This window comes from Equus quagga, chromosome 12 (genome assembly GCF_021613505.1).
Source record: "Equus quagga isolate Etosha38 chromosome 12, UCLA_HA_Equagga_1.0, whole genome shotgun sequence".
NCBI classification, from domain to species: domain Eukaryota; kingdom Metazoa; phylum Chordata; class Mammalia; order Perissodactyla; family Equidae; genus Equus; species Equus quagga.
In genome coordinates, this window is record NC_060278.1 from 57,202,656 (window position 1) to 57,224,178 (window position 21,523).

General features: G+C 40.6%; 1 protein-coding gene across 1 annotated transcript in view; it reads left to right on the forward strand.

Moving 5' to 3' along the window:
* CRB1 (crumbs cell polarity complex component 1) overlaps positions 1 to 8,034 on the forward strand; it is a 140,793-nt gene extending 132,759 nt beyond the window's left edge. Inside the window, exon 12 of the mRNA XM_046677948.1 lies at positions 7,819 to 8,034. Coding sequence (XP_046533904.1) covers positions 7,819 to 8,034 — 216 coding nt within the window. The remainder of the gene's footprint in view (positions 1 to 7,818) is intronic.
* Positions 8,035 to 21,523: the final 13,489 nt, after the last annotated feature.

Here is a 21,523-nt window from a genome sequence, read left to right on the forward strand (position 1 = left end):
GGGTAGATTTGATATAGTTAGCATCCATGGGCTTCCAAGCCAGGTAAGCAAGGGTTGTAGGGCTGACTGGACGATGTTGATTCTATGGGAAGAGAGAATGGCTAGAGGGCAGTTTAATTACCCAGGTAAAGGACAGTTAGTGTCTTAACCCAGGTTGAGACCACGGGAATGCAGAAGAGAATGGCAGGGACTTGGTCATGAACGGATCCAAGTGCAGAGCAATGATGAGGGAAAGGACATTCGGGACTGACAAACGACAGGTGTCAGTGATTCCTAGGGCTGTATGATTACACTTTGAGTCTTCAGTCAGCAACCACTGTTTTACAGAATGAAGAAAGAAAGAGAAGAAAAGAAAAGGGGAAGGAAATAGGACTGTCTGAGACCAAAATGGGCCAAGATAATGTCCAGTGGTTCACTTAACAGAGACACAAATAATGTTTCATGTGTAGAAAAGAGTACTTGGCTACTGCTTGTATTTTTTTAAATCATCTCTAGCAGCTCCTGCTTGTGTCACCTGACGACCTGTCCACTCTGGCTATAAGGGGAAGGGAATGGTAAAAACAGACAGATTGTTTGCGGCTGGCGTCACAAAAGGCAATAACATCCAACTGTCTTCATGGCCACTTGGCTCTTCGATCATGTGGTTCCTTATCTGCCCACCAATGGCTGCCGGAAGCACCTCAGACATGGCACATGCCTTCAGAGGGCGGAGGAGCAGGCAGCTTCAGCTCCTCTGTCCAACACTTGCTGAGGTTTGTATTCAGTAAGAATCCCAAGAGGGAGAAGTTCCGTGTGGATAAAGTCTCTCACTCACTGTGTGCTGCTGGACAAACTCTTTAACTTCTAACTGCCTTCTGTCAAATAGCGGTCATTGCAGTGTCTCTGAGACAGATGCTGTTCCATGTGCTAGCCAGGAGCAAGGAAGGCAGGCATGCACACCTTGATGGAGCTTCCGTGACAGTGGGGGAGACACATGTGAACTCCATAGAGTGTCACAGGGCGCTACGTGCAGGGGATAAAGCAAGCTGATTGCAATTAAAGAGGATGATGGGGAAGCCCTCCCTGAGAAGGTGGCAGGAAGGGATCATCTCTCCCTGGGTTCTTAGGAGAATTAAAATAGTTTCTGTGTGTACAACATCTGGTAAACCTCCGAGCCAGTGTCGGCAGAAATGGTAGCTATTATCTCTAAACAATAAATTTACAAAAGCATAACAAAATCCTGAGTTTGGGCTACCAGGGTTTGGTTCTTGTATGAGACAAAGAGAGAGAGAATTTTTACTCAAAAGGCCTTGGGTTCCAAGGAAAACAATTATATCACTTACACCACCTGCTTAAGGAGAGAAAAATACGAAAGCAGTGTCTCCAAACTTTTAGCTGCATCCAGGCTGCTGCCTCAAATCTGGTATCCTAAGTGGGAAAGAGGCTGTGAGACATCAGGGCAAGAATTACAGAGACAACGCCTAGACCAGCAGGGGCGGGAAGGGTTTCGCTCGCCTCTGTATTTCCAGCTGGTATTGCACATGCAGAGTGCGTGTTCAATCACTATTTGTTGAATGCAGGAATAAATATGTCCTTTTATGACCAATGTCACAGCACTTCTCAAATCTCAGGATAATTGAGCTCTTTCCCTAAAGATCCACAGGAGGACACGTCTTGCTTGGGGTGATGTACAAAAGACAAAGATGGTTTCAGCTAGAGCTAGAATTCCAAATATGTAGCCTTATGCTGGATCCAGTTTCTCTTTCTCATTTATCTCCCATCCATCCACACCAAATTTCCACAGTAGCTATTCCAGCCTCTTCACTGGGGCCTGATGGGGAAATTCATTTTGGAAGGGTCCAAGGACAGCATCATCCAGGGCTGTGGACGCTGAATTGTCCCATCTCAGCCCGGTTTTTCCATCCCTAGCTATCATGATGGCCCCCGGTCAGTATTGTTCTAAGAAACTGTAATTCTCTGATGAGCATTAGTGTGGAAGACTTTAAGTTGGAATCCCTCTTTTTTGAGTGACGGCCTTCAAACACGGCTTAGGACAGTCTTACACAGCCCTGGGAGGGGCCGGAGCCCACCATCGCTTGGTTCTCAGCCATCTCGGTGAGAGCCTGGCTGCTTTCTGGAAGAAGCAGAGCAGTGGATGAAGAGATGGGGCAGTGCCAAGGAGAAAATGCTACTCGGCTTGCAGTTCAGACACCCCCTCCCTCCTCTGCTCCCGGCTGGCTGGCTGCTGCTCTGAGGAACAGGTGCTGGGGCTCTGGGATACCCTCCAGGTCTTCACATAGCTAAGCCTTTCATTCGGCAAAAGGAGCATCTGCCTGAATCGCCCCTCATTGTGCCACAACACTTCCCACGTCCTGTGTTTTGGCTTTTCAAGACCCTATTTTCCCCCTAATAACTGTAAAGTGGACAGTGTATTTATGGTTGAAAATTGGCTGCCATCGTGATATTAATTTTAAAAACAGGGTTCTGGCACATATTCAGTATTGCTATGGAAACGGCTGTTTCTAGCAATTCACTGATAAGATAGAATTCAAGGACTCAGGTCTGTGCGGGAGGTTTTCACCATCCACCAAACTGAAGACCTACTTGTAACAACAGTAATTCACAAGAACCGCTCTCCTCAGTCTCAAATATAGAATATCTCTCTCTCTTTTTTTTCATAATTTGTGGCATGATAGTTAAAAAGCTGTCCTCATTTTGCTTTAAATATACAGATGGAAGACAAATATTCTAATTCGTTTTAAAAACACAACATCTTTAAAGTAAGCTTTCCATTGATCACTAATTCTTATAATAGTTCATAATAGTCTTACTTAGCTACTTGTGTTAACACTAAATACACACACACACAAACTAGTTTCAGAAACTCACATATTGAAGCTGGAATGTAACCTATAATTAACTGGCATGTTCATACATTGTAACTTCCCATCTTAAACTGTCCCCACATGTTTCTATATAACTGATACAACGAAATTCTGAGAAGGATTTGAAGTAATTCACTCTACAGTAGTGTTTCCCAGGAGCCAATCTTTAACCCCAACATTGCCGCCACTTCTAACCACAAACACACTCCTGTTGATTTCACAAAACTCAGGCACGAGAGAAAGAAGGACCTAAGGTGGTACCTGGAGCATCAGTCCTTGAATTTCCTCACTTTAAGTCAAAGCTTTCACATTTTCACTTCCTTCAACTCGGAAATGTGACGTTAAGTTTCCCAAGAACTCCTGTAATGCTTCATATTTTTTCCGGGCTCCTTCCGACGTGTTTATTGTTTTCACATTCTTCTGAATGCTGTCGTCAGCCCTAAATATTATGACAGGCACATGCTGATGCTGTGGACAGAAATGGTCCCATTTCTTTTTCTTTCCAGACAAACCAGCTCACTTTGTGTTTTCCAAATTAGATTCACTGCTCAGCAATCAATCAGTGAGGGAACAGCCGATCCTGATGGGCCAGATCGCCAGCTCCCCCTCAGCGCTGTGAGGGTGATAACGGACTGTCCCTCAATTGTCCCCAAGCTCGGCTCTGAGCGCTGACATTTCACAAGGGTAGGCTGTGGATGGTAGGAGTTCTGAAATGCAAGCAGGACCAAGGAAATCAGCCAGGGAAGGGTCACTCTGGATAAGAAAAACCAAGAGCCACAACAAGGATTGAGTTCCCGTCTGCACCTGCGCATCATGAGAAGCTCTATATATGCGTGAATGCTGCCAATTCTCAGAACAGTGCTAAGAGATGAGAATTATTATCCTCATTTTATGGGAATTATTAAATTCCCATATTTAAGTATACAACACCAGCAGCAAAACTGGATTCAAACCCATTTCTGTCTGTTTAGCAAGTACATGCTCTTTCCAATCTCTCTTCAGAAGAAACACAGCATAAAATGCCTTTTCTGTAATTTAAGAAAATAAAAGCTCATGTATGGTTCCAGTACATTCCAGCATCCTCTCAGGTAAGAAGGTTCAAAATAAGTTTTAACAGTTTCACCTCAGAATGCTGGATTGTAACCATGCCTTGGGTCATACATAGGCTACAACAAGTCCATATTTCAGAATGAATCTTCTTTGGGGGAAAAAAATAAATGAAACACCTACTGATTTTATTCTGCAGATACAGAGTTCAATGTAATCGCAGTTTACTTTAATCACATGTAACATGTACATTTAAAAAAGATGTGAACATAGTAACCATACCGATCGCAGTATAAGCCATTTTTTAAAAAGATAATTTTACATGAAATTTTTAATTAATTTGGGGTATGTCTTTTCAGAAAAAGATTCTTCAAAAGTGCAGTGTTAGAAGTCTAACCCATCCAAACACTTCTGGCCTCAAATCCATGCTGTTTTTCAGGACAGTCCCGCCCTTGGAGGCCTCTATCAGTTCATGTGTCACAGCAGTTTCCATTATCAAAAGATCCATTCCCGTGCTGGGTATTTTAAGCACAGTTGAAGAATAGCAGAGCAAAAAAAAGGCCTTTCAACCATGGGAATTCAAAAGCAAAGGGCCCTCAAGAGGGGATTTCAAAACCCTACTCGTTCAGCCTTACTCCAAAGCTTAATGACATGCCCTATTTGATATAGTTGGGCGAACTGTTTCATCAAAAACTTTATCTGAAGCTTAGATTTGTAATATTAGGTTTGTAGGTTGGCTCCCTTGGTCATACTGCAAGGTATTGAGGGAGTTCTGGCTTATCTTTTGTAAGTAAACAGGTTTAGGGATGATGATAAATGGCATATTAATGGCTTCTGATATTTTCGTGTGTTGGGAACTAGCTTTAGCCCATGGCTTGTGTCTTTCGCATCCATTGTGTTTCATGACTTCCACCCTTTGAAGGAGATATTATTATCCAGTTTTATAGGTGATGGATATGAGTCTCTGAGAAGGGAAGTAACTTGCTGGTGTTCACACACGTGAGTGGCAGAGCTGTGAATCAAACCCAGGACTCTGCCTCCATCGGCTGAGCCTTGACCACTTCATCACACAGCCAGGAGTGGAAGCCTCTCAGAACTTGAATCTGCTCTTTCCTTCTCACTACATTTCTGAGAACAGTGGAGCTGGTGTAGACAAGAGTCCTGGTTCCTCACAGGTCACAAGATATATGAAGCGGATCAGCTCTCTGGTTCTCTTTGTGATGCTAACAAGGACACAGAGCCTACATCAATGGTTCCTTCTCCCTTTCTAGTTACAAGGCAGCATATGAGAGGGTCTATGTTTTCACTTCACCAGTGTAATAATTCTCAGACCAGATGAGAAGAGCCCAGAATAGTTCAGAAAACAGACAAACCAAGTGATTTCTCAGTTCTCCTTGTGAGTGTGGACACTCTCAACTCACTCATCCAGGAGAACAGCCTTTTACTCCTGAAGATGACACAATTTACTGGACAGACTAAGTCCACATCCAGGAACAAGACTGGACATTATCTAAAGGTCCCTAGATGATACCAATGGTTTTTGCTGGTCAGATTCCATCTGCCCTTCTGAGTGCCAGACTTTTGACACTTCAAGGTCAAGTCTATGGCTCTATTCATTTTTCCCATACCACAGTTTTCTTTACAGATGAAAGATGGAGTTACTTACAAAATGATGGCCACACAGCACGGCTAGAGAACTCACCCTCTAGTTGAGGTAAACTCTTTTTCTCAAAAACTACCAAATTCTAGGAAACTCAATATGCTGTACTCCTAAAGCTCCAATAACTGGAGGATGAAACGTTGTGATGACTCAGAATTTTCCACAGTCATGTGAAAGTGGAGAGGGGGAAATAATTAGTTCTAACTGTCTAATAGCACGATATACCTGAATGTCTTCCAGGCACTGAAACAAGCTTTTTTCCCAAACTGAATTCGTAGTCTTCCTACACAAACCTGTTTCTTCTCCCCCAATTAATGATATCCCAGTGCACGCGGTCACCTAATGTGGAAGCATCAGCCATCATTATCTTTCCTCTGCTGCTCCCCAACCTCATACAATCTGACATGGAGTGACCTCTAACTCAGATATGTCTCTCAACCATTTTCTCCCTCAATTCTCACTCTATTGGTAAATTTAGACCGAGGTCAACTCTTATCATGACTAATGAAATAAACTGCTGTTTTTCTCTACCTCCAGCTTCTTCCCCACCTTCAGTGTCACCCATCCTCCACCCTGTTACCAAATTAATGAGATACAGATCTGATTGTATCATGCTCTTGCATCAACTTTTCAGCAGCTCCCCACTGACTATAGGACAAAGTCTGAATTTTAGCATGTCTTTCCAATTTCTCAGCAAGATTAATCTACTTTATAGTTCTGTATCTTCCCAACTTTTAAAATCCTTTCCCAATTCAAACATACCACATTCATGGACCATACCTTTGGCCACACTGGATTTCTTTCTATTTCCCCACACTCTAAGGACTTTTATATCCCTTGGCCCTTTTTTATTTCAAATTGTTTCATCCAGGTAGAATTTCCTGCTTGAAATATCTGAATGTCCACTCAACCTCCAAAGAACCATCACATGACTCATTCCAACATTGCTCCACCTACACTCCATTGCAGTTCAGTTATGACACTATCATAACATGTATTTATAATGTGTTGTGATTATTTATGTGTGTGTGTCCTCCTCTTTTCCCATCCCCAGAATCTGAGTTCCAGATTCCAAACTTTGATTTATCTTTGTATTTTTGTTTCCTACCTCAGCAAAAATGTCCATAGGAGATAATCAATAAGTATTGTTGAATGAATGAATAAACTAATGAGCCATATTTGAACAGGGCTTATAGTGAGTACACCCAAGACAACATTATGAAGAAAGGTAATATTATATTAATTATGTAATGGTTTAAACTAAGGCACAGTGAACAAGAAGAAAAACTCTACGGAGAGCAAAGATATTTAAAATTTCATAGGATGTTAAACCAGCCAAGATTCCACCTGTAAGAGTAGATTGGTTGGGTAATGAGTGACGGGTCACACAGAAAGCTAAATGAGAAGATAAACTATCTTACTGCTGCTTTTACTCTGACAGAAATATTTCTTGAAAACCAGTAAAAACATTCAAATAGTGACTGCTTCCTGTCTTTAAAATTTCTGTGCAATGAAATCACAGTTTCACGTTACCCATTGCTGAAAATTGCTAGGCAAACACATTGGAATCAACATTAAACAAACTACTGTGTACAGCACCCCTGGGTGTCCTGGATCCAGCTCCTCCTGACAGGGCTCCACTGGTTTCTGTTTCGAGATGTTTGGTTCAACATCGAGCTCATGTGTTTTCACAACCATTCAATTTGTCACATTGAATCCAAATCAAAGGGCCGACTGTGGAAATCACCTGCGAGACTAGTGCACAGCTGAGCATTCTCTATTCTGGGATCTTTCCCATGAGATGCAACTAATTTAATTTGCTTCCTTTACCCAAAAAACAACCATTTTTCAGTAAAACAAAATTTTCTTGTAAAACAACCGTTCTTTCAGTCTAAAATCAGAACTTTTGGCAAAGGAGGCAAGAGATTGTGAATAACATGTTTCTATAGAGGTAGAACTATTTTACAAATATACCTGTGGGTTCGTCCTCTGCACTTGATGTCACACGAATGATCTCAGTCACTGAGATTAAGACACAGAGTAAACACAGGAGCCGTTTCATGCCACATCTTCTGACTCTAGACCTGAGATGCTAGATACATAGTCATTTCCACATGATCTGGGATTTAGGACGTTGGTCTTTTTACCGTCCTGAGTGGCACCAGTGCTCTGGTTGGTTTTCATTCCAGGGCAGTTCCAGTGTCCTTTGTACTATAATTCACATCAAAATTATTTCATTCCTTCTAGTTGGCAGGTGACTTGATCTCGGACATTTTCACCGCCATCGGCTCTGTGACGTTAGCCTTGTTGTTGATCCTCTTTCTGGCGATTGCTGCTTCTGTTGTCGCCTCCAACAAAAGGGCAACTCAGGGAACCTACAGCCCGAGCCGTCAGGAAAAGGAGGGCTCTCGAGTGGAGATGTGGAGCATGATGCCACCCCCAGTGATGGAGAGGCTGATTTAGGAGCATTCCATCTGGCTGAGGAGATCCACACACTGAGAACATGAGGACTGCACTCGAGTGCTTTTCTGACGTACCTGGAGACTTCAGTTTACAACTGGGATTGCACTGAGACTGTGGGAAGGACTCCTTTGGCCTCCTTAAAGACTTTCATAGTGCTTCAACTTGACACCATTGTTTTATTATGTTATATTAGCCAAGCACAGCAGAGTGTTTTTGTGCTGGTAATTTCAGCCTCATAATTAGCAAAACTATCTTCCAGGGGACAATGTCTTCTGGGAAAAGCTCCAGTGCCTGTCATTCATACTCTTTATTCTTTGCAACCTGGGGACATTTTTTAAGTTTGCCTGTTAGCTGGCAACCACGTTTTTTTACACAGAAACTACAGGAAAAAAAAAAATAGAATACATTTCTCACTCTTCCCATCATGTGGCGAAAGGTTTTAGTCCTATACCTAGGATGGGGTGTACATATTTGTCCTTCAGTCATGGATTCCAGAAAGCCATGGGAAGGATGTATGGCTAAAAAGCAGCCAACATCAACAAATAAAAACTGAAATGTGGTGATTCTCCTTTCCGAGTATTTTTTGCATTTTGTGACATTACCTATGACCAAAGTAACTTCTGGGAGCATTTGAAAAACCTTCCTGTGAATTAGATCTTTTAACTAAATCATCTCAAGTGCTACATTTAAAGTCATTGCTCTTCATAAGGGGTTGCTTGAGGTCAAAACACTTCCCCAGACAGAAAACAAGATAAAAGTAAAACTCAGATTCTCAAATCTGAAAGACCAAGCTCTTTCCTTCCAACCGCTTTTTGATAAGTCAGCATCAAACAGTGACATTGTCTAATGGAAAGAACCCCAAAGTGAGGTGCATGCATTTCAAGGGGTATGTGTGTAAGAATAAGAGAAAATACTGGGCCTTCTATTTACGTGGCTTTTCTCCAAGGGTTTGGTTAGAATTTTATATATGCTTTGAAATGCGTGTACCATGCTATCAAAGTAGCATATAAATAAAAGCTTAAAATATATGCATGTATATTTTGGATATATGCTCAAAAAATGTAATGGCATGAATTTTTAAAACTGTTCCAGAGCAGTCCATCCTGCTCAACTACTGAAAGACATCATTCCAGAAATTGACCCTCTTTCCCACATCATTGGTTTTTCCACTGTACTGGATTACTTCCAATAGCGCCAGACATGCTGTCATATTTCCCATCACACACAATTCTCCCCTGCGGCTCACATCTCCCTCCAGTTACCGTCCCATTCCTAAGCACCTCTTTCAGCAAAACATCCACAGGAGAGTTTCCTATGTTCTCTGTCTCTCCTTCCTCTCCTCTCGTTCCCTCTTGAACTCAAACAAATTTGGCTTTTCTCTAAATCCTTCCATGAAAGAACTCAGATCAGAGTCACCAGTGACCTCTACATTGACAAGCACAGTGGCCCGTCCTCAGTCCTCCGCTTACCCCACCTCTCAGCAGCCTCTGAAACAAGTGTCATTCCTTTCTTAAAATACTTCCACCCAATGGGACACCATTCCATCTTGATTTTCCTCTGACCTCACTGTCTGCCCCTCCATCTCTTTTGCTGGTTTCCCTTCATCTCCTTGACCTTGTGTTATTTTCTTCCATATCCTTTATCAATCCTTGACAAATCGCATACTTTTTTACCCTCTGCTTCCCCTGACTGGGATTTAATTTACATAAGGACAAGAACTTTGTTGTTTTCTTTCACTGTGATATCCCTCACCTAGAGCAGGCTCGACCCATAGGAAAAACACAGTAAATATTTTCTGCATAAATGGACAAATAATGAATGAATTGTTGCTCAAATTTGTGCCTGCCACCAGCAAAATCCCAAAGTGCCCAAGATTCATGTGGACTGTCTTTGGATGCTTTGGCTAGTAGACTCTCATGGCTCTGTAGCCTATCTAATGTCTTAATCTCTGGCATTTCCTCAATTTCTAATATGGTTTAAGTGTTAGTTCAAGAAAATGGATGTCTCTGGGTTGTCTCCATGTGGAGTGTGCCATGAAACATTTTCTTTACTTTTCCATTCCATCAGTGTTATAATTTCTTAATAAAAGTTTATACGAAAAAGACCAAAAAACCCCAAAACAAAAAAATAAGTAGCTGAGTTTAAAAAACTAAAAACTAAAAAAAATCACAGAGGAGAAGTTGGTCCTATTGGGATTAGCACAGGTAAGAAGAAAAAGATAACTGGCAATGGTAATATCTTCAGTTTAGAGAAGGTGTCTAGTTAATCTGGCTATTCACCCTGTTCCCATGGCTAGTTTAGGGCTTTGCATAGGAATGCATGTTCAAATATATGCATGAATGAATGCATGCAGACTGAATAAACAAATGATTCCATGTGGACACTCCAAATTCATAAGGTACTTACAGACTGGCCCAGCAAGCCACACCTCTGTATTTTTGAACAAGCTAACTATACAATAGCTTATGCAGGAAGGCTTCAAATTTTGCCCAATGGCGTATTTGCACTGAACTCTCTTTAACAAGATAAACTTCACCTTAAGTAGGAAAGTCTAGCATCTGCAACTTTCATATCATGTGTGTCTTTGCAATTTGTGTTAGCTTGGTTTCACACACAGCCAAAACCATTCCTCTCACGCTCGTTTGCATTGTAACGTTGCCACCCCTCCCATGGAGAGGGGGCAGTCTGTTTGCCTCCCCCAAGTCATAGCTGGCCCGTGACTTGCTTTCACCAACAGAATGTCATGGAAATGATGCTGGGTGCAGAGGCTTGTAGCTTTGTCCCATCTCTCGGGTGGCAGCCCCAGAGTGGACCCTGGGCAGCCGAAATCATTATTATCACCAATTCGTATTAGTGGCAGAGTGAGGAATAATTGTGGAACTAGAAGGCATCATCGCAACAGTAATTTTGATCATCATCGTGATCTTGAGGGGTCCTTTAGGGAGCTCTTGCTACATTACGTGCATGATGTCTCATGTAACCCTTACGACAGCTCTTTGAAAGAAGAACTTTTACCCTGATTTTAAGAGCCTTTGGGGACAAAGAAACATAGGTTTAAATTTCTTTTTTTTTAAAGATTGGCACCTGAGCTAAAATCTATTGCCAATCTTTTTTTCCCCTTCTTCTTCTTCTCCCCAAAGCCCCCCAGTACATAGTCGTATATTCCAGTTGTGAGTGCCTCTGGTTGTGCTACGTGGGATGCCACCTCAGCATGACCTGATGAGCGGTGCCATGTCCGCGCCCAGGATCCAAACCAGCAAAACCCTGGGCCACTGAGGTGGAGCATGCGAACTTAACCACTCAGCCACAGGGCCAGCCCCAGGTTTAAATTTCTGATCTGCCCCATTTAGCGGACATGAACTCAGCCTGAAAATTGGAAATCATACCTCTATCTCAGAGGAACGTTATCTTAATTATCAGTGTAAAACATTGACTGCAGGTAAGCACACAACGTGTAGCATCAACTATTATTAATGGACAAGGTGGAGCCTCAGGAGGATGAGGGACAAGCAGAGGCAACATTTCCTCCTACCTCCTACCCGACCTGCCAAAGCACGTGGGTAACCCCTCCTCCTATCCTCCTTCCCATCCACCTTATGAGGTATTAAGAAAACGAGCAGGTTTTGCGTAGAGAAAGATGGTTTCTTCATGTCGTTCCAATGCCTCCGAATTGCCCCTGTGACGGCAGAACCGCCCACCTGAAGAAATCACTTCATGTATAAGACGGACATGAACCATGCGTGCCTCTTGTATGTTCTCAATAAAATTGTCAGGAAATAAATCAAAAGGTCTCAGGTCTCTCAGTCCTCTAAACAACTGATAATAAGAATTTTTTTAAAAGTTTTGCTTTACAGAAATGACTTTTTTTTTCTTTGCTCAGCCTTTTAGGATTACTCCCTAAACCTCTTTGGTTAAGGAATCACAATCCTCTACCAGCAGCAGCAGCAAAAATCATCGACAGATCGACCCGTGCATCTTGGTTTAAATCATCCTCTTGATGATGATTGACTAGCCCACTTCGCCTGGTTTTACGCTCTACAGAGGCATGATTCAGATCATGAAACTTTCCTCAATTCTGGGGTGAATGTGACCTTTCACATTCCAACCTGCTTCCAGCAAATGTGCAACTTTTACTGCTGTGCGTTGCACTGACGAGTGATGACAAAAATGCATGTTTCCAATTTAAGCCCATTCTCCTGTGATTTGGTACCCAGGCTTTGCTTTACGTGGTTCCAGAAGCCTGGGAACCACATCCATCAAATATATTTGACAGCACCTGCCCGAGGACAGTGGCTTTAAGAACCACTCACAGGCTCTCCTCGTCTGTTGGGTGACAACCTCCCTTCAAAACTGCTCCCCAAACCACATCTTCCAGCTCTAAGAGGTACTCCCAGATTATAACTTGAGGTTCCAGAATTGGAGCTCTTTTAGGGCTGAAATAAAGCAAATCCCAAATGGAAACAAGTATACGTGTTGTTAAAAGTCCCCAAAGTATAGCTGCTCCAGAACCCTGTTGCGACTCAGCCCTTCATGTCATAGACTTGGATATGCCACCAGTCAATTTATTCAGTGACCTGCTAACACCCCGGAGCCTTTTACTGCATGGGGTAGTCATCCACAAGATAATGTCTAAGCTAACTTCTTCCTAACAGAGAGAATTCAGAGACCTCATTTTGCCAGGCAGGTCCGGTTTTCCAAAAAGGAAATTTCTCTCCATTTGAATAAGTTAGGGATGTTTAATTTTGCAAGAACGTAAATAACTGAAGACTAACCACCAAGAACAGGTTTCATTTTAAAATATTTTGTCATATGGAAAAATTCAGTTAAGCCTAACTCTTCAGGTTTCTTTTTATGAGGCTGTCAAAATTATTAGGTTTCTGAGGTCCAGAATATAGACATCTGCACACGAACCCAGGCTCAAGTTTTCCTCAAAGTCTGTTATTTTCCTAATGCATCGGCATCTAATTCTCTGATAGACAGAACGGAAGCCAGAAGGACCTCTTGACTGGCGATCTGAATAGTACATGGATTTCAGTTCAATATCCCTCCACTGCTAAGTACTAATTTAGTTCAAATATTCAATCTGTAGTAATATGACTTAAGTGTCTCGAATGGAAGAGGGGCAAGGATGATCAATTTAATAATTATGGACTGTCCAACTGAAGCGTCTAATGGCCAGAATTACCGGTTAGAAGAGATTCCAATTATGTCAGCTTATTTGGCATTTGGTAGACTGTTACTACTTTGGTAGAATGGGAGACCTTGTCATGGGAAATAATGAAGAGAACGTAGTTTACAATTAGAAAGTAAAATATGATGTCATCTGAAGTGACAGAGGTCACCTTAAATCATTTGAAACAAAATACAAATTAATTCCAGTACCTCTCTCTCTCGGAGAAACTGGCCAAACACACCCATGTGATAAAATTACATTTATTGAGATTTAACGGAGTTCCAGGATCTTATATGAATATTGTTTTGACCTACTGGAAGCCTTTCAGTAGATCTAACATGCACCTTCAAGAGTTACTAGTCCAGAGAAGAGACAATTATACAAGACTCCGAAGTGTCATAAAATAAACATTGTTGCCTTGCACAGCTAATGTTAAAACCTGCTTGATAAACAGTCTCAGTTATTTTAAAGAGGATGATTAGGCTTCCTCTCAGAAGATATTTCTTTCTATGTTCTTTGGTCAAGAAATTAAAACCAGAGGTGATAAAGGTGTGCGAAAAATATCTCAAGAGGGCAGATCAATTCACAGGCCAAGATTCAAGGTAGATCCTAGTAGTATTTAGGAGCAAATTTGGTCAAAAACAGTCACCTGTGTGAAAGCCTTTGATGAACAGAGACGAGACAGACTTCACATTCTTTAATCAATTATATAGACAAAGTAAAAACAGATTTGAGGGATGCTGTGGTATTTTAATCACTGTTACAAGTTAGATATTTTTAAAAAAGTCAGTTTATTTTTTCCTTAAAACTATAAATATTTCTCTTTGCTGCTGTCAGATGCCGGTCCGGACGTGTAGAGTAGTTGGCAAGGCTTCGTCCTCGGGTGTGGATAAGATTGCGAATCCAGCCAGTATCACTTCTCTCCAGAACCTCTTTATTAAGAGTTTATTAAGAAGCTCTCTTTATTAAAACCAGATATTTGTGATTATTAAGTATTTGAAGCAGTCATCATAAATGTGAACTTTCTGACCAACTGTATTTAATCCAACTGTGTATTGTAATTTTTGTTTCTCACTAAATTTCTGAGTGTAGTCCTCTTTTCCAGGTCATATTCTCCTGCTATTGTTTAGTGATGGACTCATGAACCCAACGCCTCATTGAGAACTTCTGAAGCTCCAATCCCTAAAATGTTCTTGGTGCCAAGTTGCTTTTTCTCATCTTAATGAGAAATATCTATTAGTCATCTCGACTCTCCCTTTTTATGACAAGATAAAGGGCACCACCCTCTTCTCCCTCAAGGGTGACTCTTATTGGAGAGTAGAAAGGGGTGAATATATTAAAATACTGACGTCTCCTCAGTTCCCCATGATGTGCTGACTTTTACAGGTGTCTCATTCTCACCGGGAGTGGCAGCACCAGTAACTCATCCAGGCTGCAAGCGCGGCCACGGCAGCTTCCCCCAGCCACTCCCTCCTCCTCTGGGGGCCCGACTTCCAGAGGCCACTGTTAGAGAAGGGTGGTCACATGCTCTCCTGCATCCTATAAATGTCCCTAGGTCAGCAGTGGCTGCACAAATCAACATTGCTCCCTCAACTCAACCTGGAGCTGAGTTGTCAGGTAGCAATTACAGAGTAACAAAGCACCTGCAACACGCTGAGCTCTCTAGAACATCTGGTCTCCTCAAGTTCATTGGGAGATTAGGTCTCTGCTGTTGTCAAACTCACTCACCTCTCTTCAAAGTCCTTTGCCCTGTTCTAGACTATCCTTCCCAAGCACATTGAAGAGTTCGAGAATGCCCTCCCCCTGCTCGGAAGCGGGCCCAGTCTCAGGACACATGGACAAGAGCCTTGCCACCTCAGGATTCCCCAAGACAGACACACCCACGTAACTCTAATGATGACCTGGATAGGCATGTGGATGGTGACAATCTGTCTAGCAAGAAACTGCCACACTAGTGTAAACACCTTCAGGCAGACTCAGTCATGTTCCCCAGATCAGTGTTGTCCCCGTTCACTTTCTTGTTTATCAGCATCATCGCCCTTTGTGACCTGGGAGAGGAAATGTGATGAAACTTTTTCTTGCTCAATACTATTTACTTTTCAGCACAGATTTTTCTGTTCTGAGCTTAAAGTCCACTCCTTGGTCATTTTCTTGCTCCCTCTTCCTCCCAAAACAAGGAAGCAAAAACAGAGCCCGCTGGGACCCCTGGGCGTCTCCCCTTACTTCCTCAGCTCTCACCTTCTCTGTGCCTCTGTGTCGGATCCCTGAAGTGAAATTAAATGCAGGGATTTGAGGCTCTCTGAAGGGGCTCCTCCATCTACTCCGCTCCCCAAATCATTCTTTTGCTGACAGACAGTTTCATGGACGCCCAGACCTCCAAGCCTTTTAGCATTCCCCAACCCACAGGAGGTTGTTCCAAATGCATGTTTTTTGAATCCCTTGAATAAGTCTGGAATATATAAATCTGATGTTAAATCCAGTACATATAATAATACTTCCTTCGCATTCATTCTAAACAGAATTACTCAGTTCACTTATTTAATGAAAATAAAAAAGTCACCAAATGTCTTGCATTTGGTGCCAAGTACAGCATAATTAATTGAAATCAAACATATCATCTGAAATCTTACCTGGGAGGAGGAAAATCGTACAAAACACAGAACAGAAATTTCTGAAAGGAGTTGATTATCCCGAAAGGAGATTGTTTTACTGTCCAGGGCAAAAGAGTGGCAGAGCTCCAACAGAAATGTTCCTGTGTGAAGGGAGGTCGTAATGGATGCAAAAGGGAGAGAAGGAAGAAGCCAATTATATAAATACCAGTCTGGTGACATTTAAAATGTGACAGGATGAGAAAGGTTAAAAAAAAAAAGTCCAGCCTGCAAGCAAGGGCACCCAAGACAAATCACAAAATAAGATGCAACTAATTAGGTTGAAATTCTGACATTGCTGACGATGTCATCGAAGCATCCACGACATCAGAATGAGATCATGACCCGCTTTACAATGCGCTGAGGGTCAAATTTGGCCAGGATTCTATCAAATAATTTAAATACAAATAAGCCTGAAATGACCTCTAAATTCTCTCCTGCCATGCTAACATTTTCAAAATCATTAAATAAACGTGCAGAGCACTCACTGGAACAAAGCAAATGTCAGTTGCTTCTATATTATTCAGTTTAAACCTTAAAATACATAACGGTCTCTACTGTTAACTCTGTGCTTCACTAATGGACAGAAATATGAAAAGAAAGAGATTATGCCTGGAAAAAAGTTTCACATTTACTCATCCAACAAATCAGGAGGGCCAAATATTTAAATTATCCTTTGTAGTTTATGCATCTTTTAAACATACATATGATAATACCTCCCTATACTCTAATTTGAGAACCTTTACCCATAACTCATGCAGAAATGACCATGGGATTAATTTTCTCGCAGGTCTTGAGCTTTACAAAGAAGGTCCTGACTATGTGCTTGTGCTTCTTGCCCTCACACTTCCATCATAACTTCAGAGTTAGTTTGAGACTTTTAATTTTCAAGTTCAACACCTTCCCTTTTATTTTTGGTTTTGCATGTCTGACGTGAATATTCAGTGGTAGGCCATTTCCAAAGGAAGGGATATTTTATCAGACTCATGAGAGAGTTAACAGAGAGGTATAACATCCTTCCAAAATTCTGCCATCTTGAACTAGTGATAGTATAGTCAGTTTCATTCAACATGAGGCCATCAAGCATCTACTGTGAGCCTGATGTCATGCTAAGAGCTGGAGATTCAAAGATGAACAAGATTTGTGCTTTCAAGGGAATGAGTCACAAAAGAGTACACCAGGCCTTTCAATGTGGAAATCAAATTAATTCATATACATGAAAATTAGTTGTTTACTTAATTTTTGTCCTTTGATTCCTCACACAGCAGCTAGGAGCAACAGACACAAACTAATGTTTGTTTGAGCTTCTTGAGAGACTCAGTTGAGGAAAGGTGGTAAATAAGTGAACAGTCACAAAGCAATGGGGTGGCTGTGACAATAGACATGGTACCAGGAGGCGATGAGACCTTTACCGAGAAGAGAGGAGATAAAGTGAACTTACAATATGTAGAGTTGTAGCTTCATGTAACTCAGCATATCCAGGAAAACTACTTACTTACCCGTACTGTCTTCTTGAATTCTATCTTGTGTAAATCATCACAATTTTCTTCAGTCTTTAAACACGTTGACTGTATAGTCAACCTCAAGTGTTTTAAGTTTTCAGGTTCTCAAGGAGTAAATTTCTTCGTTTGATTTATTTCTCTAAATCCTTGTCAGTGGGAAGATGTTCCACCTACAATCAGGAAAAAGGTAAAGATGTTCACTTCTACTAAACATTGTACTGTAGATCTTAACTAGTGTAATAAGACAAGGAAAATATATATATATACAGATTGGAAATAATTCAAACTATTTATTAGCAATGCTTCAGGAGCAATTATTTGTCCAATATTAAAAATGAACAGTTGGAAATTGATATTTTAGAAAGAAACCACTTATAATCACATCAAAAAACAGGAAATGATCAGGGATAAATTTAACAAAACGTGTGCAAGACTACATATTGAACATTACAAAACATTACCGAGAAAAATGAAAGAAGATCTAAGTAATTGGAGAGCTGTACTATGTTCGCTAACTGGAAGACAATATTGGCAGGATGTTAATTTTTCCCAACTTGATTTATGGATTCAACCCAATCCCAGTCAAAATCCCAACAAGCTATTTTGTAGAATGGAAAAATGTATTCTAAAGTTTATAAAATGAAAAGGCAAAAGACGTAGAATATCGAACATAAAAGTGAAGAATAACAAAGTTGGAGGGCTCGTACTACCCAATGTCAAGACTTACTATAAAGCTAGAGTCATCAAGACAGTGTGGTATTGCTATAAGGACGAACATGCAGATCAGTTGATCAGAATGGAGAGCCCATACATAGATCCAATGTGCTCAATTGATTTGAAATATATTATATACTCAAGGTGGGAAAGAATAGTCTCAATAAGTGGTGGTGGGGAAAATGGAAAATAACATGAATCTTGACCCTTATCTCACATAACATAAAACAATTAACTCAAGATGAATCAGACATCTCACTGCATGCACTAAAACTATAAATCTTCTAGGAGAAAATCCTTGTGACATTCCAGTCAGGAAACAATTTCTTAGGACACAAAAAAGCATAAATCATGAAGGATAAAATTGATAATTGTGGAGTGCCTTAAAATTAAAACCTTTGTTTGAAAGACATTACTAAGAAAATGAAAAGGCAAGCCACAGACTGAGATAAGAGATTTTCAAAACATATTTCTTCTAAGGAAATTTTACCCAGAATATATATAAAAAAAAAACTCTTATGAGTCAATAACAAGAGAAACAACTGAATACAAATATGGATAAAAAGATTTCTTCAGTGAAGATATATGAATTGCCAATGAGCGTATAAAAAGATTCTCAAAATCTTTGGTCATAAGAAAAATACAGTTAAAACCAAAATGAGATTCCAGTAAACACCCACCAGAAAGACTAAAATTAAAATGATTGACAAGAGCATGTGTTGACAAGAATGTGGAGCAATTGGAACTTCCCTGTATCCTAATGATTATACACTTACTACATAACGCAGAAATCCCACTCCTAGATATTAATTCAAGGAAATGAAAACACGTCTCTTCACGATAACTTGTACTCAAATGTACAAAGCAGTGTCACTCATAATGACCCCAAATTGAAAGCAATCAAATGTGCCTCAATGGGGGAATGAATACACTGTTTCATATCCATACAATGAAATACTACGCAGTGACAAAAATGAACTGTTAGTACATGTAATACCATGGATCCATCTCAAAAGCACTATGCTAGTGAAAGAAGCCAGACACAAAAGGCTACAAGTTGTATGATTCCGCTTAATGAAATTCTTTCTTTTTTTACTGAGTTCATGAGAGTTTACATCATTGTGAAATTTCAGTTGCATATTATTTCTTGTCTGTCACCACGTAAGTGCTCCCTTCACCCCCGTGCCCATTCCCCATCACTATTCCCCTTGTAACCACTGAACTGTTTGTCCATGTGTTTATCTTCTACATATGAGTGAAATCATACGGTGTTTGTCTTTCTCAGTCTGGTGAAATGCTTGAAAAGGCAAAACCATAGTGAAAACATACAGCGGTGGCCAGGAGTCAGGATCAAGAGGAGGGGATAGCGGCAAAGGAGTACAAAGCAATTTCGTGGGTGATAAAATTCTAAATCTTGATGTGGTGGGGGCTGGATTATTGTACACATCTGCCAAAACTCATTAAATTATACTCTTAAAATGGGTGAAATTTGTTGGATATAAATTTTACTTCAGTAGAGCTAATTTGAAAAAAATGTGAAAGATGTACCTCAAAAGGAAAAGAATCTTTACATAAAGCAATGAAGTCTTCTAATTGTCAACAGACTCGCCTGTAGCATATGCTAAAAGAGCGTTAGCATAGTTCTTTCAGAACCTTGAAATGAAGACGTCCAGGGATTTTCAGTTCGTCTTACGACTGCAGGTCAAAAATAATATTAATACTCCACAATGATCCCCAAGAATAACATTCCTTTATTTTTACACAGTATGTTCCTTTGCTATGTATGACGACTCATGTTTTAAATATAACGTTTTAAATATAACTCATGTTTATAATTATTGTTGACGCAAAATAATTGCTTAAATTTCTCTAGCAGAAATTTCTTTTAAAAAGACTAATTTCAAGTCTCTATCAGTCATCATTTGCTTAGAAATTCAAATGGTTTTCTAACAGTCTGTCAATAAACATGTCCCTTATGTGGGAAGCCTATAATATAAAATGGAGCAGGGGCCGGCCCCGTGGCGGAGTGGTTAAGTTCACGCGCTCCGCTTCGGCGGCCAGGGTTTCTCTGGATCGGATCCTGGGCACAGACATGGCACGGCTCATCAGGCCATGCTGAGGCGGCATCCCACATGCCACAACTAGAAGGACCCACAACTAAAATACATAACTATGTACTGGGGGGGGGGGGGGTTCGGGGAGAAAAAGTAGTAAAACAAAAAAAAGAAGACTGACAACAGTTGCTAGCTCAGGTGCCAATCTTTAAAAAAAATAAAAATAAAAAATAATAAAATGGGGCATTTCTTTCTAACATCTATCTCACAAGTTGGGATTTTTGCCTAATTGGCTGTATCCAATTCGGACATTTATTTAATCTCTGAAAGCTTAGCTCTTACTTAAAAGTTATTTTTTAAGTTTAAATTTGGGGAGAAACTGAATAAAATATTAAATGACTACCATCAGTGCATTTTGATATCCCAAAGTGAGTCTTCAAATTAGAAACTTCAGTTATAAAAACTAATTTGTAAATTTTAAATGCATTGCTTTAAACTAAAGCACTGCTTAAATGGTGTTACAACAAAACACTGTAAACATGAAAGTCTCCATATTTAAAGTAGGTTTGATTCTAAAATAACAAAAGTAGAGTAAGAAATTCATCTGGAAAGCTGCTTCTTGAACATGAGAAAAATTAAAAAGTAGTAGATAACATCTGTGGAGATTCTGAAAAGGACATTTAGACGCTTTCAACAGCTTTCTAGGTCAATAATGATTGCACATTAAAAAATTCACATTATGTCTTTCCTTTTCTTCAAAATTGATCTCACTAAGCTTCCCCGTACAGTGATCATGCACAGTCAAGGTGGGGCTCCCCGTCTGCTCTCCACTACATGCACATAAAATTAAGAGGAAGCGGAAAAATACTGCAGAGAACATGTACTCACACAAAAAAGACTAGCTGAGATTGCATTCACTGAGCTGGGGAGTGTGGGGGGAAAAGTAAAAGAAAGAAGAAAAAAGAGTCTGAACATTAATACCATCTCCCCAAAAGGCATCAGGCAATTCGATACTTAAAAGCCTGCATAGCGCCTCTTGTCAGAAAGGCGTGTCCAATACTTACAGGAGAAAGTTGATAGAGAAGAGAGAATCGTATAGAGAAATGCAGGTTAGGGATGTCATTTCACTTCTGTCTGCATTTCAGACTAAAAGCGTGGAGGCTGAGGCCTGACTGTCAGCTTCCTCTCCCGGCGCGACCATTTGTTGCTATGGGACTTTAAGGGTATCACTCATCTATTTTGTTCCTCAGTTTCTTCATGTCTACAAACGACTAATTGCAGCATCTGCTCCAGAAACTCTAGGAGCAAGGTCCAAGCTTTTTTTCTTTTTTAAGCTGTACAGCTGATTCTAATGAAAAGCTAGGTTTGAGAGCCATTGGATTAGATAAAATCTAACAT